This window comes from Nicotiana tabacum, chromosome 2 (genome assembly GCF_000715075.1).
Source record: "Nicotiana tabacum cultivar K326 chromosome 2, ASM71507v2, whole genome shotgun sequence".
NCBI classification, from domain to species: domain Eukaryota; kingdom Viridiplantae; phylum Streptophyta; class Magnoliopsida; order Solanales; family Solanaceae; genus Nicotiana; species Nicotiana tabacum.
In genome coordinates this window covers 12,939,830-12,965,978 of record NC_134081.1, presented here as the reverse complement: position 1 = coordinate 12,965,978, position 26,149 = coordinate 12,939,830, and the positions used below count along the sequence as shown (strand labels likewise).

Genomic DNA, 26,149 nt, shown 5'->3' with positions numbered 1-26,149 from the left:
TATATTATTTTGTACATGAATGGTAAAAAAAGGAGAGGAGAAGATAAGAGAGGAACAGTAAATGTTAGCTCAAAAAATTTATTATATGCATGGAAAGTTAAATTAGATAGATGTACCTTAATAAATTCTTTGACAATTTCAAGTCAAATTTAATGTTACAAAGTTAACTTTTGTAGCTTACATATTTTATTAATATTTTAAAGTATTATTAATATAACCTTAAGAGCATAAAAGTTCATTAATATTATATGGTCATTAATACTATAGCTTTAAGGGCATAAAAGTGCAATAGTATGATTATACTTAGCGATTGACCCCAGTATTCTCTGGAGCGTTCTTTTCCCGCCAAAACAGCGTGAAGTTTTTTCCCTCGCGGAGAGCGTTGGACCAATCGCAGTCGCAATCGCCATTTCGCCATGAGCGGAGAGATGATGAAGAACGGGAAGATTCAACAGAGATTGACGGATTTTAGCGGTTTCTCTAAAATATTGTCTCTCTATTTCCCTAACATCGATTTCTCTCTCGATGACTCCAAGTTCAAAGTCTGCCTCTCTTCTCAGCTTGCTCGCTTCTTCTCTTCTCCTTCCGGCGAACACTTCGTTTCTCAGGTTAGCTCGATTTTAAACAAAATTGTAATGTGTACAAATTGAGAAATGGATGAATGTACATTGAAATTTATATGAATTGACCGTTGTACTCCAAATTCTGAGTATTTGCTGGTTCCTAGGATTTTTTTAGGCTAAACGGTTTGTGTATTTAATGTTTTCGAATGATAAACTTGATGAGTGGAGTCTGTATCTGACTATCTGTGCTGTGAATGAAGGCGAAATTGATATTATTAGTGAAAGAAAATTACTGATTTACTGATTTTCTAATGTAACATTACTTCTGAGTAATTTTCAATTGTTGTTTGAATGAAAAACTTTGTCCACTCAAGTAATTTTCAATTGTTGTTGTACTCAAAATTCCGAGTGCATTTGCAATTTTCCCTAGGATTTTGACTCTGCTAAACTGTTAGTGTATTTGATGCTTTCGAAGATGAACTTGATGATCGGGGTCTGTATCTGTGACTTTGAATGAAGTCGAGATTGATACTATTAGTAAAAGAAAAATTACTGATTTACTGATTTTCTTATGTACCATTACTTCTAAGTAATTTTCAATTGCTGTAGTTGAATGAAAAACTTTGTCCACTCGAGTCTGTGTCTGTCAATTTATGGCATAGCTTGGTACTAATAGTAAAGGAAAATGGCTGATTTACTGACTTTATCATGTAAGATTTTGATTTTATTGGCCAAGTTAGTTATTTTCAATTGCTGGATAATTATGATAATTAGAATTTTAAGATAAAGGTGAAGGACTGACATTGAATTGTTATTTCTAGGTGAAGGAGGTTGATGGCACGTTCTCATTGCCACTGGACTTTCTCCAGTTCCGTAAACTTTCTGAACTACAGGAATTTTGTGTAATTTTAGAGAGTAAACCTAAAGATGCTCTGTTGTGTATGAGTGCTTCATTACACAAGGTAGTAGGTTTATATTTATGAAATTCAATTTATTCACATATTTATATCGTTTTATCTTAGTTGTATCAGTGTGTTGCTGATGCTAGCAGGTTTTCTTTGAGAAATTGGGAGATGAAAGTTTTGATGATTTTGTGAAGATAAATATCCGTCTCCACAACTACCCTGAATCAGTGATTGCATTGAAGAACCTAAAAGCCGCTTATATTGGTAAAAGATGATATTCAACTTTACATTTACTCTTTAGATATGAAGTAGTTTAATGCAGCGTTATCAAAGTTAGGGCTTAAAGCGCACTTAAGCCCTAAAGCGAGGCTCAAAACGTGTTGAGCGCTTCGCCTCGCTTAGGGGGCGCTTCAATGCTGTCATCAAGGCTCTAAGGCATACTTTTCCTTACCGATGAGCGTAATCCTGAAGAGGCGACACTAAATGATTGATATTTTATTTTATAATAAATTTTCTTCAATTTCTTTGTGTACATTTGGTATTCATGCTTATAGATATTAGTCTTGGACTACACTACACATTTGTAGTTTTTCTCCATTTGCGCCTTTTTTTAAATTAAAGCTCACGCTTTATTTGCGCTTAGCCCCAGTAGACGTTAGAGCTTTTTTGCGCTTTACGCCTTTGATAACTCTGGTTAAATGCTGCTTAGATTCTAAATAATTGAGTATGATGCTTTCAATTGACAGATAGGCTTGTCTCTGTACGTGGTACAGTGGTAAAAGTCAGCACAGTCAAGCCTCTGGTGATGCAAATGGATTTTGCCTGTACTAAATGCGGAACCAGTATTACTCGTGACTTTCCAGATGGAAAATTTTCACCTCCACCAATATGTAAATTGCATGGTTGCAAATGCAGGACTTTTAATCCCATAAGGTCTACAGCTCGACTTATCGACTTTCAGAAAATAAGGTAAACTCCTCTTCTTTGCTGTCTGCACTTAAACATCTTTATAAATCATACTATTTGAGTTAAAGATTTAACAGAAAATTCTTGTCTGTTATTCTTTTTATTCATCGTCTCACCTTGCTAATTTCATGTTCATTTCTTATCTTATAATTATCCGTTTCTCCTAGAATTCAGGAGCTGCTGAAATCTGAAAATCATGAAGAGGGGCGGGTACCTCGAACTGTTGAATGTGAACTAACTGAAGATCTTGTGGATGCATGCATCCCTGGAGATATTGTCACTGTCACCGGCATAATTAGGGTTATTAACAACTACATGGATATTGGAGGAGGTAAATGATTTTATAGAGGACACATCATGGATCTGTTTGGATTGTAGAAATGTACTTCCTCCACCTATAAAGCAAATTAATGCCTCTTGTGAGTCTCTTTACGCCTTTCAACAAAAATTCTAAATGTTTTTCCCCAACAAAAGTTTCACAGTTAGGTTGCTGCATCTTATGAGCAAAATTTCTTATACTCCTAATTTCCATTCCATATAATATATATATATATATATATATATATATATATATATATATATATATATATATATATATATATATATATTATATATAATGCATATACTGTAATATTGCTCCTGAGAAATGAAAGAAGACTTCATTCAATCACCTGCATGAAGCTTTACTCATATTTTAAATGTAGTTTGTTTCTATTTTAGTGTAGCAAAAAGCGTGTTACGTCTGATTTTCTCCATTGAGTTAGATGATATACGTGATTATCAACAATAGCATTCTTTGATTGGATTGTAACATATTCCCCTTCTGAATTAAGGATATAAAGGAGAAATTTTTGACAAAAGTTGATCCAGTGTGCTGACCTTGTTTTAACGCATGAGTCTTTTAATTTCATGTAAAAATATGTTTTTGGTCACAAGCTTCAAATGCACCTGACTGATAGGAAATAGGAATCAGATTCAATTATAGGCTTAAACCTGATGCAGACTAGTAACATCATCAGTGTTAATGAATCTTGTAGCTTATTGTTAGTATTGCTTTAAAGACTCTTTGAAAAAATCTGAACGACTTGGGTTAAATCCAAAGGGCAGTACCTTCTTATATGTTACCATCTTTTATTCTGAACCTATGTTATTAAGTACTGCTGCTGTCTGCATAAAGTACAATTGATAATGCACTTTGAAATTTCTAATAATGCATTAAAGTACGAACGCTGCTTTTGTTCCTCCGTGTTTGGTCAAAGTCTTGGGTGGATGACATCTATGCTTTTAAGGAAAATACCAATCCAGTGACCAAAATCGCCAGATATCCTCTTTGTTAAATGAGTTTATTTAGGAAAAGAAGGTTTAATGTCTTAATATACTTGTCATTCAAAATGCATATTACTTAGATCAAGTAACTTATGAGTTCTCTGTAAATTTCTTTGCACATAACACAATGGATTCAAAATGATATATTGATAGAGTGCCTTATAATAAATTGACATTCGAAATAGTTATGTTTTAGCACCCTACATTGAGCCAAAAATCACAGATATTTTGCCTTTGCCTGAAATAACTGATATCTGGGACAGACAAACTCATTTTACCAATCTTCCTACTGCACTGGAGAGAAATATGGGATGGTTACATTGAATAATATTGTAGATGCTGTTGATAACTGGATCAAAAATATGCTTTTGATTTGCTGCTATGTACTTCATTTTCAGTTAACCTATGTCAGATGTTAACTGTAAGAGAACCTTGGTAAATGCAGGAAAGTCAAAAAGCAAGAATCAAGGACTTCATTATTTGTATCTAGAAGTAGTTTCTATTACAAACTCGAAGTCTCAATCAACACTGAAGGGTTCACAAGATAATTCTAATGCTAGATCTACAGAGCTTTTTGATTTATTCTCATTCACTTCAAAGGATTTGGAGTTTATTGTTAAGTTTTCTGAAGAATATGGTTCTGATGTCTTCCGACAAGTACTTCAATCTATTTGTCCCTCGATCTATGGTCACGAGCTCGTTAAAGGTATACATAACCACTGAGATGAGTTTTTATTATTATTTCTTTAATAAGCTATCTTTCTTTAATTTATTGATGTGTACTCTGCTGCATGGTGATGAACAAGAGCTTACCTGGTTGTATTAGGACATATATCAAATTGGGAGTCTTTGAAGATGAATTGAGTTCTTTGTATCCAACCCTCTTGTTGGACATTTGGCTTTTCTTTATATCTCATTTTCACAGCATAGAGTAATTATCCGGGGTAGGATTGTTTGTCTTTGGACTCAAGATTAATGCCTTCCAGTCGTAATCCCTTTTCATATGGTGATGTGTACCTTTTACTGCAGAATAGAAATCGAGTAGATTCACGTCTATTGGGTGGATGACTATTTTCTCCTTGACTTTTTGTTAGTTTTAGGAAAGCAATCTATATAGGTTTTAAGAGTTGACTTTTATTTCGATTAAGGATTTCTGTTATGAAACGGCCGAGTTTTTGAGGTCAAATATTCAGGTGGTAATCCTAGAAAGATAAGAGAAAGAAAAATGTTACAAGCTATGCTAGCTCTATTTTTTTTTACAGTTTGCACTACTCTACTATTAAACTAGAGAATCATGAACTTTTCAAAGCTCTGATGAGGGACAATGGTCAATTTTAATAGTCATGGCTAAATGCTTATATCTGAAGAAGCTCATCAACATTTACAGCAACTATCATGATGCAAGGTCCTATGTACAACTGATGGTGCTGAGATATGTCTAAGATCTCCATGATGATAAAACTTCTTCCATACTGCTGTGTTATGAACCAAGATATTGGGCCAAGAAGAACTATTGGGCCGAGAAGAAGCCACAGAGCCAGAAGGCCTTCGAAAGGGTTAATTTGGGATCCGGGTCCAAGAAGTGCAATCACGAATCGATTAAAAGGGACTAGGCGTCAGCACGGAGGGATTAGGCTGAATTTTGTAGAAACTTCCCCTCTCTAGTCTCTCTCTCCATTGACTATTTCTCTCTGTGGCTCTGTCTTCCCATCCCCTTTCTTTCTGTTGCTATCCTTAATTATTGCTACTTTTCAGTGTAGTTTCCTTTGTTATCAGTATCAATATACCAATCTATTATTTCTGTATTTGGTTGCGGATATTGGATCCATAACATTGGTGCTTTCATTGACTTGTCTACCATGGTAGACCACAACATCCAGCATTTTGGCTTTGGTTTTATTCGTCCATGGAAGCTACATCGGTGACAATACCCAGATTCAACGGCGATAACCCTAAGGCATGGATATTCCAGGTAGAACAGTATTTCACCCGCTATAATATTTTTTCTGATCATAAGTTGTCGTTGGCTTCTTTATATTTGGATGGCGAGGCTTTGGATTGGTATTGTTGGTTATATCGAAACAAACAACTTGCGGATTGGGACCATTTTGTGGCCAAATTGTTTATTCGTTTTCGGAATCGGGATGCACCTAAGGGGCATTCAGCCTTTCTCCGACAACTTACAACAGTAGACTATTATCCGACACGAGGTGCGGCTATTCCGCCATGGTGCACTATGGCCAATTCGCTTTTGCCCCAATCTTGTAATGCACAATCAGACTACAACAACTTCAACCTTGCCCACAAGGTGTTTGGTGAAAAGTCGGATACAAATACTGATATTGTTGTAGATGTTGAGACAATGCTACCAACGCCAGATGCTGTGAAACCAGAGGGTTGTGACGAGAATGCATCAATACTAATTGAAAATGATAGTGCTGGAATTTTGGCAACTCAAGCGAAAGAGGAGATCTGTCACTCGGTTTTAGATGCAAACACAGAGAATGCCGACTTCCCTTTGCCACAATACTTTGTTGAGCCATCTGTATACAACAACAATGAGGCGCAGAAGGTGTTCGTGGAATTATTTGATTGGTCTAAAGACACTACTCTGGACACCATTGAGGCACAGTTTCCTACTGATCCCGAGTGTCATGTCGCTCTAAGTGATGAGGCAAATGACTGTGCTAATGCTGTTGAAAATAAAGACAAAAATGACGAAGAGAAAATTGTTACTATTGGAAAAGAAATACTGCAATTTGTTCCTGCAATTATAGTGCAACCTTTATCATGGATTGGTTCTACATTTTCTTGTTCTGGTGACCTTGTCATGTTTAATACTCAACATGGACTTGAGCTAGCCCAATGCTTGAAGGAGATGTCTTGTATATTTTTAAATTGTAATTGCGACCAACTTATAAAAAGAGGTATATTTAATCACTTCAGTGGACTTAGTTATGCTGCGCCGATCTTAACTTTGCGTCTATTTCCACCTGACCGTTTGGGGTTAGATTTCCCATTTGACCCTGGCTCTAGTTTGCTTACTATGTTCCTTAGAGTTACAAGAATTTGTGTATTCTGTGCTGCTGTGGGCGTCTTGGAACTTGATAAGTTCATGGCATCAACCTTGTGGGATTCTTGCAATTGGGTTGATACTGAACATGAGCGAAATCTTCATGGTTCCTTGTTATCTAAATTGGGAGAGCTCGCTGTGGAGGACAAAATACATGGGGTGCTCGAGGCATTTGCTGGGCGATATTTTGAGCCGCCGCCAAATATTCTAGTCAACAGAGCACTCGGTAGTGAGGTTACCCTTATTGCAGCTCTAGATCAACTTATTCCAGGATTTGCTCTTGAGATTAGTAAGTTATCTCAACAGGTTCTGATACATCCTAAGAAAATTGAGCTAGGAGATGAACTTCATGGTCTTGAGAAAGAAACATACAAAGCTAGCAAAGCTCGACGTGTTGAAGTGACAAAATACCTTGTTTATTTGAGGGACAAACTGCAGTATGTGATTATGCGGTATAAGATAAAGAAGGAAAGAATTGCTGAGATTCGCAGGCTCAATCAAAAGCGCGACCAACTCAAATATGCTTTTCAAGAAACTAAAAGGGGATATGATATTGTTAGAGCAACAGACATTAAATATGAGGCTAGTCAACAAATGCGCGCTGCAATAGCAAAGCGTGAGATTAGTTCAAATGAGAATTCAATGTTAATCGAGACCCTTAGAGAGCATGGACTTGCTATACCTTTGGTTGAGCAGCTGTCAGATGATGGCAAGATGATTTTCAGCAAAGGCGTGGATTGCTGGTTGTATTATATATCCAATGCTTGCAAACCTCCCTTTGACCTTAGTTGTGCTCTTGATGGCTTTATTGGCATCCAATTGTCTTCGGCTTTTATCTACCTAGCACCCTGTCATGTGAATACAACATTTGATAGACCAGGAATAGACTCTACTGTGTACAGGAAGGATTTTATTTGGTAATCATTTTCTATGACACAAATCAACTTAACTACCATTGTTCTTTCAAAAGAGTGTCCTTTCTCGAACCTTGAGGACAAGGTTCTTATTGAGGACGGGAGTATTGTTATGAACCAAGATATTGGGCCAAGAAGAACTATTGGGCCGAGAAGAAGCCACAGGGCCAGAAGGCCTTCGAAAAGGTTAATTTGGGATCCGGGTCCAAGAAGTGCAATCACGAATCGATTAAAAGGGACTAGGCGTCAGCATGGAGGGATTAGGCTGAATTTTGTAGAAACTTCCCCTCTCTAGTCTCTCTCTCCCTTGACTATTTCTCTCTGTGGCTCTGTCTTCCCATCCCCTTTCTTTCTGTTACTATCCTTAATTATTGCTACTTTTCAGTGTAGTTTCCTTTGTTATCAGTATCAATATACCAATCTATTATTTCTGTATTTGGTTGCGGATATTGGATCCATAACATGCTGTTTGCTGGGGAGTAAATTTATCTCCAGCTAAAATGGAATAGAATTCAGGGCATCAAGGACAAGTTATCGGGATACAGTGGACTGAGAATATCTTCAAACATGAATTTTCTCTTTGATCTGCTCATAACTGTGTTTGCTGTTGAAAAGTATATCAAGCAGTTATAGACCAAAAAAAAAGCCCAGTGAATACCCACAAGTAGGGCCTGGGGAGGATAGTCTTTACGCAGTCCTTTCCTCTACCCTGGGAGGGCAGAAAAGCTATTTCCGATAGACACGGCTAAAGACAAGATGAAAAGAAGCAGTGGCAACAAGTAATAATAACAACTAGATATTAAGAAAATCGAAGCGAAAGATAGCAATCAAATAGTAGTTAGTAATAGCAATCTAAGAATAAAAGTGTAAAAATCATTTACATCCCCCAAGTTTACTCTAAAAATCAAACTCATCCTCCAACTTTAAACAATTGTCATTTTCATCCTTTTATCCTACGCAATGTCTATTGTACCCTTTGACATTTTCAACTCCCCATATACGTAATACCTTTTTTATATTATCTAGATATTTTTTAATGCATGTATTTATTTATTCATAATTTAAATAATATTATATCTTATTATATCATTTAATCCAAGTTCAATAACATTATAAATAAAATAATCGTATTATATATTTAATATAAGATGTATTGCTTTATTATTATTATTATTATTATTATTATTATTATTATTATTATTATTATTATTATTTTAATAATATGTAGATTAAAATGCATATAATGTATGTCAGTGTGTGTGTGTGATTTAAGTTCTGCTATTTTTAATATTCTTCATGTGTGTATAAAGTTTCGAGTTTTGATTGTTATTAGTAGAATTTTTCTAAATTATAATTAAAGTTCAGGTAACGTGTAATAGATAATTTTTGCAATTTTATTATATGATTTACCTCTATTTTTCGCCCATCATTTTATTATTACTTTCATTGTATAATTTATAAAATTCACTTTTTGTTGTAAATAGATTGAGTTTTGATTGCTATAAATAAAATTACTGATAAGAGTAAAGTATTTATTGTAATTTTTTTATTTTTCTCATTATTTCACTACTGAATGTCATTAACTTATATGCTTGACTACTACTTCTCACTTTTTTTGGTTTCGAAAAAGTTTCTTTAATTTGTCTATAGGTAAATCGATAACATAAATTGAAATTAAAAAAAAATCATTATATTAAAGAATAAAAATAAGAGATAAAAATTTTAGAGGGTAAAATAGGCATTTTAAGAAGTCACCTTTGATATGAGGAGCAGAATGATAATTGTTTAAAGTTGGAGGATGAGTTTGATTCTTAAAGCAAACTTGTGGGATGTAAATGATTTTCACCCAAGAATAAAAAGATACCATGCTAATACTAATGCTACCGGCCTGAGATACAAAAGGAAAACACTCAACTACCTACTAACCTTCCACCCTAATTTTCGACCTCCATACCCTCTTATCAAGGATCATGTCCTCTGTAAGCTCCAACTACGTCATGTTCTCCCCAATACTTCTTTGGCCTATCTCTACCCATGTCCCCTCCTCATACCCACCAAGGCCAACCTCTCACACCTCCTAGCTGGGGTATTTGTACCTCTCCTCTTCACATGTCCGAACCATCTCAGTCTCGCCCCCCGCATCTTATCTTCCACGGGGGCCACTCCCAGCTTATCCCAATAACTTCATTCCTAATCTTATCTAATTTGGTATGTCCACACATCCATCTCAACATCCTCATTTCAGCTACTTTCATCTTCTGGACATGAGAGTTTTTGACTGGCCACTATTCTGCCTCATATAACATAGTCGGCCTAACCACCACTTTGTAGAACTTACCCTTGAGTTTTAGTTGTATATTCTTATCACACAAGACACTGGAAGCGAGCCCCCATTTCATCCGCCCTGCTCCAAGTACGGTGTGTTATATCCTCATCAATCTCCCCATTTCCTTGTATTACTGACCCAAGGTACTTGAAACTACCTCTCTTGGGGATGACTTGAGTACCAAACCTCACATCCATGTTCGCTTCCTAGGTTACGTCGCTGAACTTGTACTCCAAGTATTCTGTCTTGGTCTTCCTCAACTTGAAACCTTTAGACTCTAGGGTCTGTCGCCAGACCTCCAGCCTCTTGTTAACACCACCTCACGTCTCTTCAATCAGAACTATATCATCTGCAGTGCAAATAACATACACCACAACACCTCCCCTTGAATGTGTCGTGTCAGTGTGTCCATCGCCAAGGAAAATAAAAACGAGCCAAGGGCTGATCCTTTGTACAACCCCATCACAACCGGAAAGTGTTCTAAGTCTCCTCCCACTGTCCTTACCCGGGTCTTAGTTCCATCATACATGTCTTTAATCACCCTAATGTAGGCTACAAGCACACCTTTAGCCTCCAAACATCTCCAAGCAATCATAGACACATAACAAGAATTTTGTTCAAATTTTGATGGTATCGTGTGAACTCTCTTCCATAAATAGGAAGTATGATCTAGGTTGATTGACTAGTCCAATGCATCTCATGCAATTTTTCATCTTTAAACAAGAGTGTTCACAATTTCCGGCAGTCCTTATGGTAATTCATATCAAGGTTTACCCTCCAAGAGCGTCTTTCTGTTTTTTGGGTATACGTAAAGAAAAGCTTTATATTGATGAATCATTTTGTAATTTATTTATTGAGTATACTAATGGTTGAGAAGACAGGGGGCCTGCTTGGCCAACCACCATCAATCATACTACATTAGTTTTTGAAATTGTCAATACAATGGAGCAATTATATGATTATATTTGACGGTCTTTCCTTCAGACTTGTTCTCTGGTTAGGCATGGGAAGATACCCGACTTTTGTGCCCTTTAATTTCTTTGTAGTTGTCATTGTCATCGTTTCTGTTTCCCCTTTTTTGGCTTTGGTGTGCTCTATCTCATGAAGTAGGGACTTGATTTCTTGAGCTGTCAACTGTCTATCCTGCCACTTTTCTTGGAAATACTTCAAATGAAAGAGCGTCTTTTTATTGGATTCGTTAGGTATAAATATATCAAAGGTGAAACACAGCTATCTTCCACTTAGTACTTAGATTTTCTTCATCTTTCTCCTCTTAACCAGAAGAAAAACACTGAAATAATCTCTTTGCCTGAACTAGTATGGAGGAGATTGTTATCACTTGTCCTACTTCCCAAGTGTTTGGCTCGCTTACTTTTGTGCCTTGAAAAACTCTTGCATTACTTTACCTTGCGTTTGCTTATTATAACTACGGGTATTTGAGTCATGGAAAAAGGACATACATACATTTGAAACATGATCGCATTCCTTTCTTGTTTTGTTTACATTGTGTTTTGAGGAATTTGTTTTGTTCCCATGAACTGTTTCAAGTGGTCATTCTGTTGGTTTGTAGATGGCTTGATCCTCTTTACTCTTTTACTTGTTCTCTTTTTTTCCTATATAGCGGGAATTACATTAGCTTTATTTGGGGGTGTGAGGAAGCATTCAATGGATCAGAATAAGGTTCCCGTGAGAGGAGATATCCACATAATAATTGTCGGTATGTGACAGAATAGTTTGACTTCTTTGGTCCTTGTGGAAATAAATTCTGGAAAGCAGTTACCAATTTTTTTTCTTCTGGAAAGCAATTTAGGTGATCCTGGATTGGGTAAAAGTCAACTACTTCAAGCGGCAGCTTCCATTTCTCCTCGTGGCATATACATTTGTGGTAATGCAACAACCAATGCTGGCCTCACTGTTGCTGTTGTCAAGGATCCTTTGACCGGTGACTATGCGTTTGAAGCGGGTAATGGTTTCTTCTTTTTGTGTGGGATGCAATTTGGAAATTCACCAATCTATTGGATCCTTTTGCAGAAAGTTATATTTAAAGCAATGTCAAACACACATGGGAACTAAAATGAACTTTTGGTGTATCTCAGTTCTATGAGAATTCTTATTAATTTGTTTATTTTTGAGGGAGGTTGTGTCTTTTTAAAATGATTTGAACTTGTTATAGTTCCTTGTAATAAAACAGGTGCTATTATAATGGTTCCTAGTTTGTATGGTTGGTAGTGTCCTTTCTCACCTTCCAGATAGAGGAAAAATCATGAATAACCTGTAAATTTGTCTAGCTATATTCTTTTAGAAATTTATAATCTGTATTGTTGTATAGATTTTTTTTTCTTTGCCTTTTGATGTTATATACTCATTTGTCTAGCTTCAAAATCCAACAAAGAAACCTACTTCCCTTCTCAATCCGAAGAGGAAAAGTTGGACTAGTTGAATGTGACGAGTCTGTAATGTAAAACAAGTCCAGCTTCTTGTAATTCCCCAACAGTACTATCTTAGTACGGTATATCAATAAAATCTTACCTTATAAAAAAAAATTAGTGCGCGAACTATGTGAATTTTGGTTGTAGCTCCAGCTTATAACAGGTAAGCATATTAAACATCCTGCTGGATTAATGTTAAGAGCCAATATATCTTCCGGAGCTATAGGAATGGTATTTAGTTGTAATATCAAGTGAAGGGACAGCTAAGACTGTTGACCTAAAACATAAAAAGATATGTGTCTGATCTCTAATAGTTTAAGCTTTAAACAAGGCAGTTTACATAATTCTGTATGGAATGAAAAGGTATTGGTCTATAAAAAAGAACCAGGTCAGCATGTGATCGATCGTGTTGTAAACCTAAAATAACTAAATAAATGTGACCCCATTCTAGTATTTTAACTTCTAGACAAGGCGGTTCCCACATTTAATTAAAACATTTCTGGTGACCGGAAAAATATCAATATATATATCAATTTTCATACAGCAAGAGTTATCACAATCTTGAAGCACATCAGTGCGGGGCCTTGCAGCCTCAACCAGAATCATAGAAGTCAAAAAGGGATGCTCACAATTAGAAGTTAGTGACTGCCGATATTGTTAACTCATCATTGGTTGCTCATATGATTAGTGACTTTGCTAGTACTGCTGACTCATCATTGATAAGTTATGTGACAATAGAACACCACCACTGAGGATGGTGATTCTTTACAGCATTGAGTCTACAAAGAGGTTCCCCAATTGGGAGAAACTTGCTTGAGCACATGGAAGCTTCTGCTTTTGGTCATCCAGTTGATATGTATGTTCTAGCGAAGAAGATAAAACTGACTGTCAGTTATCTCATTATTAGCCTGTCAAGGCATCAGTTCGTCAAGGGAAAACTGTTTGGCAAACAATTTTTCCCGGAGAGTTCAGATTTGTTACTCTGAGTTCTGCATACTTGTAGATGCAACTGATGAATACTTTGCTCAGTATAAGGCTTTCTTTCTGCTCTTGAGAAAAGGCTTTTATATTTGCTTCTTTGATGTTGCCTCATCCAATCATCCTGTTGCCCTTTGGTTTTTAGTGTTAGGAATGGTTCGAGGAAACAAATGAATTTGCTACGGAGCAATGCTTGGTAATTAAAATTTCTAGGGCTTGCAATTGTGAGACTGTGAGGACAAGTATGTCGACAGGCATTTTGGCGACTTCACAAAGGTTAAGGCCCTTTCTGACTGGCGGCTGAGACTTTGTAAAAACGTGAAGGTTATATCAGTCAATGAATCATAGAGACTGAAAATAGGGTGCTTGGGATGAAAAGATCTGAATAAGAAATAAACATGGTAAATGAATCCATTTTGTATAATTAATCACCCAAGATTCACAAGTTAAGCACCTAGGCTACCAATTTAAAAAAAAAGACACGTAAGTGAATCACTGGGATAAATCTGGTACTAGAGTTTAACTGTGTTAGAGGAGCATGCATCTGAATCTGAAAGAGAAATTCAGAAAAGAATCTTATGAGGCAGAACCCAAACAAGAGCAAGTGTCTCATTGCCATTTTTTTTGTGTATTTTTCAGCAAAAGCAGTGATCCCAACCTAGGTTTGGTAGCCTATGTTCTCTCTGAAAGTTTTGGTCTTTCCTTTCCGTAAAGAGAGAGCTTCATTCACCCTTCCAATTTTCTGCCAATAGCCCAATAGACAAGATCTCCTGCCCATTAGCTGCAACATTATTATACCTTGCACATGTTCAGCTTGATCTTCTTCTAGCTCCAGAAGATGTAAGTCAGTCGAGACTTTGAAATGAAAGACTTTCTAGCAGCATAGGTCATAAGACATGCATTTTCAGACAACCAACCATTGCTGCGATATTTCTTGGCTTGACATACTCCTGAGGTAAACTGACCATGGAATTGAAGCTTGACAAGGAATAAAATAGTCAAAAACCAATATAAGCATGGAACTGGCGGATGGTTTTCAGATCATCATATCAATAGCGGCAAAGAGTTATATTCAAGTAGCTATATGGAGCACTGCATCATCACTTTTGAGTTTTGAGGAGTGAGTGTTGTAATTCCTGTCCAAGTACTGTTGTATCCTGTGTTTCTCATTGTAAAAGACATAAAGATTCCTCTATATTTCCTTTCCCCCCCTTTTTCTTTTCTTCTTTTTAAGTGGAAGAGAAGTTATGCCTTTAGTCATTGCTTATGGTAGTCATCTGGGTCCCAAAATGCTTAATTATACTGTCCTGCATTGCTTTTTGGCATGGTTAGGTGCTATGGTTCTTGCAGATCGTGGATTATGTTGCATTGACGAGTTTGACAAAATGTCTGCAGAACATCAGGTCTTTCTTATTAAATGAATTATACTATCAATTGGTATTTCACACTTAATATCAGGACCTAATTATTTTATCATGACTATAGGCCCTATTAGAGGCTATGGAACAACAGTGCGTCTCTGTTGCAAAGGCGGGACTTGTTGCAAGTTTGCCAGCACGAACATCTGTTTTAGCAGCAGCGAACCCTGTCGGTGGCCACTACAAGTATTTTGAAAAACTCACTCATGTTAATCATTTGAATATTATGGATGGTTGGTTTAATGATACTTGATGCCTTTAGATCACTTATTGGGTTATGTAAGCAAAGAATTATTGACAAAGCAGTGAAGCACGATGATAATGCTGGACATTACAAAAAGAGGGGATATCCAACATACAAGTGGTCATGCTATCCTCCTTATATACATTTCTTAGATTAGACCAGAGAGATTCCAAACATAAACACTTCACTTTAAGATAAGTAAAGTAGTAATTTCGCCCTCAAAGCATCTCTGGTTCCTTTCTTTCCATAGACCTAGCAGACACATGCTGGAATTGTTCTCCATATCTGTCTCAGTTCTTTATTGCATTTGCAGCCCATCCAGCTGCTAGAGAGCTCCTTAACAGACAGTGGCATCACCCATTCTATCCCAATAATGTTAATTGTTAAAAGACAAGTTCCAAAGTTGCCTAGCTAAAGAACAACACAGAAAGAGATGACTACTGTCCTCCACCTCCTTTTTACACATAAAGCATTTACTGCAAGTTCATCATTTCTCTTTTTTGCAAATATATCTGAGTAAGACATGCATCATATCCTAGCACCCAACAAAAACAAGCTACATTACTGAGGACTTTTGGATCTCCACATCTTCCTCAAGGCCATGAAGGGAATTGGACACCGATGGTTAGCCTCCTGTAGCATAACTTTACAGAAATGTCCCCGCTGCTATGTGAAGTCCAAAAGTTGATGTCTTTAGATCATTATTGGGCTAAAATGCACAAAAGCTCTTCATAATTTTGCTTATTTGTTTTAGTTGCTTTGCCTAATGCTTATTTTGCCCTATTTGATCTATTATCTGTTTACCCTTTCAAATTCCACGTGATCAAGATGTGCTTAATGGTAGGAGTGTAAATTAGCAGTTTAATGTAACAATCGCGGAGGAAATGAAAACAGAAGCAAAAACAGAAGTGGCATAATTGGTGGCTTGATGTACAACACAGGAGATAGAACACAAAGCAAAAAGAGCAGTGGCATAATTGGCAGCTTGATGTACAACAACGGAGGATAGAAAACAAAGCAATAGAATTGAGCAGGCGCAGGACTAGGCCTACGGATTGGATGGACGAGATGAAGAGAGAAAAGAGAAGAGTAATGAAGAAGAATGGAAGCTAGGTAAGGAGAAAAGGAGGAGAAGAAGAGGAAGGTGTCTGCCAGCTGGCATGGTAATAGGAGGGAGAAGAAGAAAAAGAAGAGGAGGAAGAAGGTTGGGAAGGTACAACTAGGTGTGAGAGAAATTATTGAGGGGAAGTTGAACTATGCTGATAAAATAGGACTTGAGTTGGGCAGGGCAGGGGGGAGGGGGAGATGGCAAAAGGAGCTGTGGGATGGGCTGGTGGTTGAAGGGTGACATGTTGAAGAAAGATGAAATAAAAAGGGGGAGAAAGAAGAAAGGAGAAGAATTGATCTCATATAATAATGAAAACTTAGATTCATAAGAATACTTGCATTATCATCTTGGTATTTTAAAATCTATTAATCCATGGTAATAACGTGTAAAATTATTTCTTGCAGCCGTGCAAAAACTGTGAACGAGAACTTGAAGATGAGTGGTGCTTTGCTTTCACGATTTGATTTGGTTTTCATACTACTTGATAAACCTGATGAAGTGCTGGACAAGCGACTCTCTGAGCACATTATGTCCGTAAGTGTCCTCACTCCTTTCTGCAAATTTTTATTCAAATTGAAAATCGTTGAACCTTTTGTAAGAAATCTCTAACTGTCAAAATCATTGCCTTGCATCCTTTTATTTCTTTCTATACGGAGACAATTCTTGTTGCAGTTGCAGTAATCACTTTCTTTTTAATATTCTACTTGACCAATATGAAACACTATCTAAATTCACTCATACTGCATTTTTTGATGTCATGAAAAATTATCTTGCATTGTCTTAAGCTTGATAGTGGAACTATGAATAAATACGACCTATCAACATTTGACATTCTCTCGTTAAAAATGAACCTGAGATTAGAGGGACAGGAGCACTCTATATTTTATTAGTCATCACGGGCAAAGAGGTGGTGTGCTATATGTGTTGTCTAACTGGTTCGAACTCTTTCTGAAATCACTGAGATAGCAATGTTGGAGTTCCATATAAGCCATTTAGCATGTTAACAGTTCAAGTGACGGCAGGCAAGCTAAAGAAGGGGAGGGGGCTTGATGGCAGATAACTCTTTGATGCCATCCTTGATTTGTTTGTCATAAGATTAGGATCCTGTCACTTGGCCTGCTGTTTTTTTCATTGTCTTCTTGAGTTTTTCGCGGAAAATGTCCTTTTACCATCACACATGTTGTGCAATACAATTGATTGAAATTTTATCAGTCAATGCAGTTATATGGTTATCATTAGTGTTATTCATGTGAAAAAAGGTATGAGTTAAAGCTTTTCCTTGTCAGCTTCATGCAAAAAGTGTAGAGCAGCCACCAAGCACGAAACGGTTATGTACAGGTTTGCCTTTTACCAACCACTATCTCAGCAGGAGATACTTTTATACAAATTGCTCTTATTTATTTGTTTTGTTTTATGCAGCCTTGCTGGATGTTAGAGAAATTGACATGAATGCAAAGCAGGGTTCTTTAGTCGCAAAACTGAAACTTGACCCTAAGAAAGACAGCGATTTTGTTCCATTGCCTGGCCCTCTTCTGCGTAAATACATTGCTTATGCAAGAACTTATATATTTCCTAGGTTGTTAAATCTGCTTTCTTTAGTTTTCAAAGTTTTATCTACTTTTTCAAATGTTTATTTATCTACTTGTCATTTGGTTCAAGGATGACAAAACCAGCAGCAGAAATCTTGCAGAAATTTTACTTGAAGTTGAGGGATCATAATACGTCCGCTGATGGTACACCAATAACAGCAAGGCAATTAGAAAGCTTAGTTAGGTTGGCACAAGCTCGAGCTAGAGTGGATCTAAGAGAAGAGATAACTGAGCAAGATGCTCTGGTAAATAGTTGTCTTCGTAGTTGCTCATTGCATACAATTTCTAGACAATACTTTGCTAATTACAATCATTTTCTAAAAGTCATTCCAGACTTACTATAATCTTGATCATCAAATTGCTCTATCCGGAGGCCCCTAATTCATGTATGATCAATTTTCAGGATGTTGTGGAAATAATGAATGAATCATTGTATGATAAGTATGTTGACGAGCATGGCTTTGTGGATTTTGGACGGAGTGGGGGAATGAGTCAACAGAAAGAAGCAAAGCGGTTTTTGAGTGAATTGCATAAGCAGTCAGAATCACAGCAAAAGGATTGCTTTTCAATTTCAGTAAGCCATCATTTCGTCATTGTATATTTTCTGGCAAAAGTACAAGTCAAGAATTGGAAAAAGCCTGATACGAGCATTTATTTTTCAGGAAATATATAGTCTGGCAGATCGGATTGCACTAAACGTTCCAGATATTGATACACTTGTGGATAATCTAAATACTGTTGGTCATTTACTAAAGAAGGGTCCCAAGACATATCAGGTATCGTAATGTCTGGCTTTTATATTTTACGAGATAGCCAAAAGCGCATCGGGAACCTAGTTTATAAGGTTGATACTTTTTTCTTCATTATACTTGTACATTATAATATAACCTTAAAATAATGTTAGTTTTCTTTTGTTTTAAAAATTGTTAAGATAAAGTTTATTTATTTATTTGTTGATTTCCTATAAAATGAAATAATGGCAATAAATTAGTTCACAGGAGGTGTGTTAACTATTAAGTAGCCAGGTTCGTGTTTTGTTTTGATATAATGTTAAAACTTAGTTGTTTTATTTCATTTTATATTAAAAAATTAAATATTTCTAAAACAGAAGATGGTTATTCTTTTACTTCAATACTCGGAGGACTTAATTTTGTACGCACCATTGAGGTAAGGGTAGACTTTGGAGCCAATTGATGGGTTTTATTTCATCTAAAAATAATTAAGAAATGATATAACTGAATCATTAACAAGACACATGATTTTTCCATTGAAAAGATAACACGTTACGAGGTCTTTTTGTTGCACGTTATTTTAAAGTCAGGTTATCATGTAAAGAGTTTAAAAGTAGAACAAAAAACAGGGCGTATCCTGTAGACTGAGTACCAAAAGCTCAATTTGCTCTTTACAAAGCACTGCCTGTTGAAACTCAATTTGCTCAAATTGTTTTGGTATTGTTTTGAATTCCAAAACAATAGTTTTTCAGTATGTTTATCCCCCAACCGATCATTGAAAGTTCGAAACTCATTTGCTGCTCTTTGCTTCTTAGTTATCAGTATCTCATACTTACTGTCATGGGCGGCTTTCCAGCCATGCCCCATGATCCCTTGGACGCGCCCCGTGGCGTCCTGGCCAGCCTCCCAACGCTCGTCGCCACGGTCGGCCCCGTGGTCTCGGCAGCTCCAAGTGACAAGCGCGCATGTGCCTCTGTCGCCCCACTGATAGCCATCGCCAGCGCCCAGCCACAGGCAAAAGCCAACAGCGCCGCGCGCGCAGACAATGCCGCGCGCGCAGCCCCGATGCTAAAGACAAAGTTGCTGCCAACGGACTTGCTGCTGCTTTGTAGAAGACTAAGTCCTTTTCATTGTAAATATAGAGTAGTTTTGCTGCATTTTCTTTAAGTGTGATTTTCCAGCTTTCATAGGTCTAGTCATGTAACTTTGGTTTATTTTTTTTAAGCATTATTAAGGGGGACCAAGCAATCAAAACTTTCAAACAAGCAAACAATTCTCTGTACTGGTGTCTCTCCCCCCGACACCGTCTTGTTTTCTGTAATAGCTTTCATTCAATGCAATCAAGCTTTCTTTCATTCTCAATTCTCTTTTCTGCTCTCTTTCAATTGCTCATGACATTGGTTTTCCCGTACGGCACTGACAATCTAGTCTAGCGTACGGAGGGGACCTCAGTTGGCAGACAACAACCGTACTGACATCGGTTGCCTAGCCTTACGTCGCCCTTCCAAGGAACTTCAGGAAGGCGCCGCGTAACAGTTGGTATCAGAGCCTAGGCTCGACATCGGACGAGGGATTACATTGCAATTATCACCATTTCTGACCATGGTGAATTATGGGGATCGCATCGCGACCCTTGAGGGAACGGTTGACGCATTACGGCCCATCGTGGAAATGGTGCCCGATCTAAAGACCAGCCTAGTGCAAAGGTTGGACGACCTGGACCGCAGACTCATCCAGGCCGAAGTTGACATAGAAAACATCAGCCGCGACTCTGAAGGAGACCGGCAAACAGCAGCCACAGAGGCAGCTGAAATTTTTGGTAAATTTGAGGTCCTCCAGCAGGAGCGTGCCGAGGATTTAGCCAACAGGGAACAAGAGGCAGACAGGGTGACTGCCATGCAACAAACCATAGACAACTTGACAGGCCAGCTCAATGTTGTCAATGCTGCTTTACAAGGCCTACTTCGAGGAGGCGGAAACCAATTTGGGGGTGGTGTGAACCTCGCCCCCATGGCACAAAAGTTGAAAATTCCTGAGCCAAAGCCATACAGTGGAGCTCGGAATGCCAAAGAAGTGAAAAATTTCATTTTCGACATCGAGCAATACTTCGATGCCGTGGGAAGCCTGGAAGAAGCTAAGAAGGTAGCAACTGCTGCCATGTATCTTCAGGGTGATGCCAAACTCTGGTGGCAGGTGAAGTACGAAGCCATCAAGGCAGGTGAAGATGCCCTCGACACATGGGCGGAACTGAAGGCAGCCATACGCCTACAGTTCTTCCCCGAAAATGTTGAGTACAATGCCAGGAGAAAGTTGCGGGAGCTCCGCCAGACCAAATCAGTGCGAGATTACGTGCGGAAATTCTCCGCGCTCATGCTGAACATCCGTGACATGGGGGACAAAGACAAACTCTTCACCTTCTTGGAAGGGTTGAAACCTTATGCCCGGATGGAGTTGCAGAGACAAAGGGTAGACACGTTGCCTAAGGCAATCCAAGCAGCAGAGTGCCTTGGGGATTACCAAGTGGAAGCCCGGAAGGATAGGCCTCAACAGCCTGTCCGAGGAGGATACAAAGGGGGCCAACCAAACACTAGTGGCCCTAGCAGAAGTGGAGGAGACCGGAGTGCACCCAAATCCAAGGCTCCCTCTTCCGGCAGTACTAGTGCTGCATCTAACAACAATGATCGGGGGAGGAAGCCCCCCTCAGGATGTCGCCATTGCGGCGGACCACATTGGAATAATGAATGTCCACATGCACAGATGAACGCCCATCAAGCTTTTGAGGATGGGACGGATGACGACGCCGATGATGCGGACCAGACCGAGCCAGTAGGTGCATTCAATGCAATTGTTGGCTCCATTTCTGAGCCCTTAGCGGGAACCAGTGCCGGTATCCGCAAGAAGAAGGACCCCTGTCCAATTACCAGGAAAGGAAATAAGAAGGCGAATTTGAGGACTCCTCCTCATCAAGAGAGGACCCTAATGTTCGTTGACATGAAGGTAAATGGCAAGCCCATTCGGGCAATGATAGACACGGGTGCCACCCACAACTACTTAGCCTCGACTCAGGTGGAGCGTCTTGGACTAGTTGTAGGAAAGGGCAAAGGTCGTGTGAAGGCTATCAACTCACCACCTCAACCAGTGGGTGGAATAGCCAAAGAAGTACCAGTGAAGCTTGGCCCTTATGAAGGAAAGTTCAACCTGCGCGTAGTGATCATAGATGACTTTGAGTTAATCGTGGGGTTGGAATTCCTGAGACAGACCAATACCATGCCCGCACCGTATGCAGACATGCTACTGATGATGGGGGCAAATGGGGCCAAGCCCTGCATTATTCCGTGCATTCCCATGAAGATGGCAGCCGAGAACATCTCGGCCTTGCAGTTGAAGAAGGGGGTAAAAAGACATGAACCCACGTTCCTGGCTACCCTCTGCATGGAAGATATAGAACGCTCCTCGGGTCCCATTCCTGCACCCGTGAAGGAGTTACTTCTGGAATTTGAAGACATCATGCCCCAAGACATGCCAAAGCGTCTTTCGCCTAGGCGAACTGTGGACCATGAGATTGAGTTGGTGCCGGGTGCGAAGCCACCTGCCCGGGCGCCATACAGAATGTCACAACCCGAACTCGCCGAGCTTCGGAGACAATTGACGGAAATGCTAGACACAGGGATCATAGTGCCCTCTAAGTCCCCATACGGGTCCCCTGTGCTATTCCAAAAGAAACATGATGGTAGTTTACGACTCTGCGTGGATTACCGGGCTCTAAACAAAATCACCGTGAAAAACAAGTACCCTATTCCGCTAATGGCAGACTTGTTTGATAGACTGGGTGGTGCGACGGTATTCACCAAAATAGACCTGAGGACAGGTTATTGGCAAGTTCGGATTGCCGATGGTGATGAGCACAAGACGACCTGTGTGACAAGATATGGGTCGTACGACTTCCTGGTTATGCCCTTTGGCTTGACTAACGCGCCAGCCACATTTTGCACCTTGATGAACCAAGTCTTCCGAGAATACATTGATGAATTCGTCGTGGTTTATTTGGATGACATTGTGGTATATAGCCAGACACTAGAAGAACACCTGGAGTATTTGCGGAAGGTCCTAGCCCGATTGCGGGAGCACGAATTATATGCAAAGCTATCCAAGTGCTCCTTTGCTCAGAAACAAATTGACTTCCTCGGACATGTCATCGAGGAAGGGAGGATCAAGATGGACAAGCAGAAGATTCAGGCCATTACAGAATGGCTGCCTCCTAAGGATATACATGCCTTGAGGTCGTTCCTTGGCCTATGCAACTTCTATCGGCAGTTTGTGAAAAGTTACTCCCTCATTGCAGTGCCGCTGACAGAACTTCTCAAGAAGGCCACCCCGTGGGATTGGGGCCCCAAGCGGGCAGAGGCCTTCGACGCATTGAAGATGGCTATGTCTAGTAGCCCAGTCTTGGCCCTCCCTGACTTGGCCAAGCCATTCGAAGTGCAAACGGATGCCTTCGACTATGCACTTGGTGGAGTATTGCTACAAGAAGGGCATCCAGTAGCGTACGAGAGCCGGAAACTGAAGGATGCAGAGCGGCGCTATGCCGCCCATGAGAAAGAATTATTGGCTGTCGTTCATTGCTTACGCCTTTGGAGGCATTATCTACTGGGAGCCCCATTCGTGGTCAAGACAGACAACACAGCCGTTAGCCATTTCATGACCCAGCCAAAGCTGAATGGACGACAGGCTAGGTGGCAGGAACTCCTAGCGGAATTTCACTTCAACCTGGAGTACCGAAGTGGAAAGACCAATCATGTTGCTGATGCACTCAGTCGGAGAGTTGATCTAGCATCGATGTGTGTACTCGTCGCCCTAAAGGGAAGCGAAGCAACCACCACCATAAAAGACCAGATACAGGATCTACTCATCAAGGATCCTGCTGCACAGTATTTGGTTGATTTGGTAGGACAGGGCAAGACTCGCCAGTTCTACACCGAAGATGGGTTCCTGAAGGTGAAAGGGAACCGACTTTATGTTCCTAAAGGAGGAGATCTGCGACGGACTCTTCTTGCAGAATGCCACGATACTTTGTGGGCCGGTCATCCCGGCGAGGAACGCACCATGGCATTACTTCGCCGTGCATATTATTGGCCTCAAATGGTCGATGACGTCGCTCAGTATGTGAAGACTTGTCTAGTATGCCAGAAAGATAAGTCAGACCGCTTGACGCAGGCAGGGCTCTTGGAACCACTAGCTGTACCAAAAAGACCTTGGGAAAGCGTTTCCCTGGACTTCATCACCGGATTGCCCAAGGTCGGAGATCTCACAACTATCTTGGTTGTGGTGGATCGGTTTTCCAAGTATGCTACCTTTATAGCAGCCCCACAATATATATATCAGCAGAAGATACAGCTCAACTATTCTTCTCTCATGTCGTCAAGTATTGGGGCTTACCTAAAGACATTGTTAGTGATCGCGACTCACGCTTCACTAGCAATTTTTGGACCCAACTCTTTAAGTGCCTCGGGTCAAAATTGAGTCATAGCTCAAGTTTTCATCCGCAATCTGATGGCCAGACGGAGCGATTCAATGGCATGCTAGAGGAATATCTCCGGCACTTTGTGACCGGATCGCAGAAGAATTGGGTGAAGCTTTTGGATGCTGCTCAACTGTGTTTCAATTCACAAAAGAGCTCAAGTACCAACAAAAGCGCTTTTGAAATTGTTACCGGACAGCAACCGCTACTCCCACACACAGTGAACGCACCAAACATGTCAAAATCTCCTCGGGCTGCTAGCTTCTCAAAAGAATGGAAGCAAAATTTGGAGATAGTGCGGAGCTATCTTGTCAAAGCCCAAAAGCGGATGAAGAGGCATGCTGATCAGAATCGCCGCTTTGTGGAATACCAGGTGGGAGACAAAGTGATGGTCAAAATCCCAAAGCGGTACTTGTTTGCAGGGGTCCATGACCCTCGCCTATTGCAAAAATATATTGGACCCTTGTCCATTGAAAGACGCATTGGGAAAGTTGCATACCGGGTGGATACCCCAGCTTGGTGGAAAATCCATCCTGTTTTCCATGTCAGTCTCCTGAAACCTTTTCGGGAAGATATGGAGGATCCTTCACGAAGCCAACTCACAATACCAAGTATTCGAGGCCCCAATTCAACCGGAAAAAGGTGTGCTGAAGCTATTCTTGATGATCGAGTGATTCACGCCTCAAGAAAAGATCACCAGGAGTTCTTGGTGAAATGGCAGGGATGTGATGCAGAGGAGAATACTTGGGAGAGGGGAACAAACCTCAAAGCCTACAAGAGCCTGATTGATGATTACCTTGCAAGAAAGGCACCGAGGACGTCGCCAACTCAGGTGGGGGAGAATGTCATGGGTGGCTTTCCAGCCATGCCCCATGATCCCTTGGACGCGCCCCGTGGCGTCCTGGCCAGCCTCCCAACGCCCGTCGCCACGGTCGGCCCCGTGGTCTCGGCAGCTCCAAGTGACAAGCGCGCATGTGCCTCTGTAGCCCCACCGATAGCCATCGCCAGCGCCCAGCCACAGGCAAAAGCCAACAGCGCCGCGCGCGCAGACAATGCCGCGCGCGCAGCCCCTGATGCTAAAGACAAAGTTGCTGCAAACGGACTTGCTGCTGCTTTGTAGAAGACTAAGTCCTTTTCATTGTAAATATAGAGTAGTTTTGCTGCATTTTCTTTAAGTGTGATTTTCCAGCTTTCATAGGTCTAGTCATGTAACTTTGGTTTATTTTTTTTAAGCATTATTAAGGGGGACCAAGCAATCAAAACTTTCAAGCAAGCAAACAATTCTCTGTACTGGTGTCTCTCCCCCCCGACACCGTCTTGTTTTCTGTAATAGCTTTCATTCAATGCAATCAAGCTTTCTTTCATTCTCAATTCTCTTTTCTGCTCTCTTTCAATTGCTCATGACATTGATTTTCCCGTACGGCACTGACAATCTAGTCTAGCGTACGGAGGGGACCTCAGTTGGCGGACAGCAACCGTACTGACATCGGTTGCCTAGCCTTACGTCGCCCTTCCAAGGAACTTCAGGAAGGCGCCGCGTAACATTACTAATGAAAACATCACTTTTTGTATCAAAATTTTGGGTTCCCACCTATTGTGCAAAAAATTGAATGGTAAATACCCTTGAATTGACATCTTAAATCATCTTCATGCAGGTGGTATCATCATCTTATTCACAAACATCAAGGTCAAGAAGATAGTCGAATAACACTAACACAAAGGGGACAATTAAAATCATGTCTTGTTGTTTATTTTCCAGAAGTTGTACATAATTACTTGCACTAGTTTATGGAAAAAGCTTCATGCCTTTTTGGCTTCTTAATGTGTTAATTAATTCTTTTCATGTGAAAGGTTCTAACTATGCGACCTTCAGGTGATTCTGAAGAAATCAACCCATAATAGCAGGCGCCCTTGATATCATCCCGTTTTATGTTATTGCTATGTTACAAGCCTAGTTTTTAATATTTCAGCAAGAATTGAGCAAATAAAATTGATGAAGTTTTTGTCAACTCCTAAACATTCTTGAATAATGTGGAAGGAACACCAAGGTGGGTATTTTTT

General features: G+C 39.6%; 1 protein-coding gene across 3 annotated transcripts; it reads left to right on the top strand.

Moving 5' to 3' along the window:
- The first annotated feature begins 314 nt into the window (after nt 1-314).
- Nucleotides 315-25,978, top strand: LOC107788161 (putative DNA helicase MCM8). Of its 3 annotated transcripts, none has more exons than XM_075230939.1 (17): nt 315-608; nt 1,385-1,525; nt 1,615-1,732; nt 2,215-2,437; nt 2,602-2,765; nt 4,206-4,466; nt 11,695-11,790; nt 11,884-12,036; nt 14,813-14,883; nt 14,966-15,084; nt 16,655-16,784; nt 17,537-17,588; nt 17,670-17,826; nt 17,910-18,084; nt 18,243-18,413; nt 18,502-18,615; nt 25,744-25,978. In XM_075230939.1, exons 1-17 carry the CDS (start codon nt 417-419, stop codon nt 25,786-25,788), a joined length of 2,382 nt encoding a protein of 793 aa, XP_075087040.1. In that variant the 5' UTR covers nt 315-416; the 3' UTR covers nt 25,789-25,978. The 3 variants fall into 3 exon arrangements, with proteins under 3 accessions (XP_075087040.1, XP_016465305.2, XP_016465312.1); XM_016609819.2 differs by lacking the exon at nt 25,744-25,978 and adding an exon at nt 19,386-19,925; XM_016609826.2 differs by lacking the exons at nt 315-608; nt 1,385-1,525; nt 1,615-1,732; ... (11 more) ...; nt 18,502-18,615; nt 25,744-25,978 and adding an exon at nt 5,627-8,822 and having other exon boundaries at nt 4,353-4,466.
- The last annotated feature ends 171 nt before the right edge of the window (nt 25,979-26,149 follow it).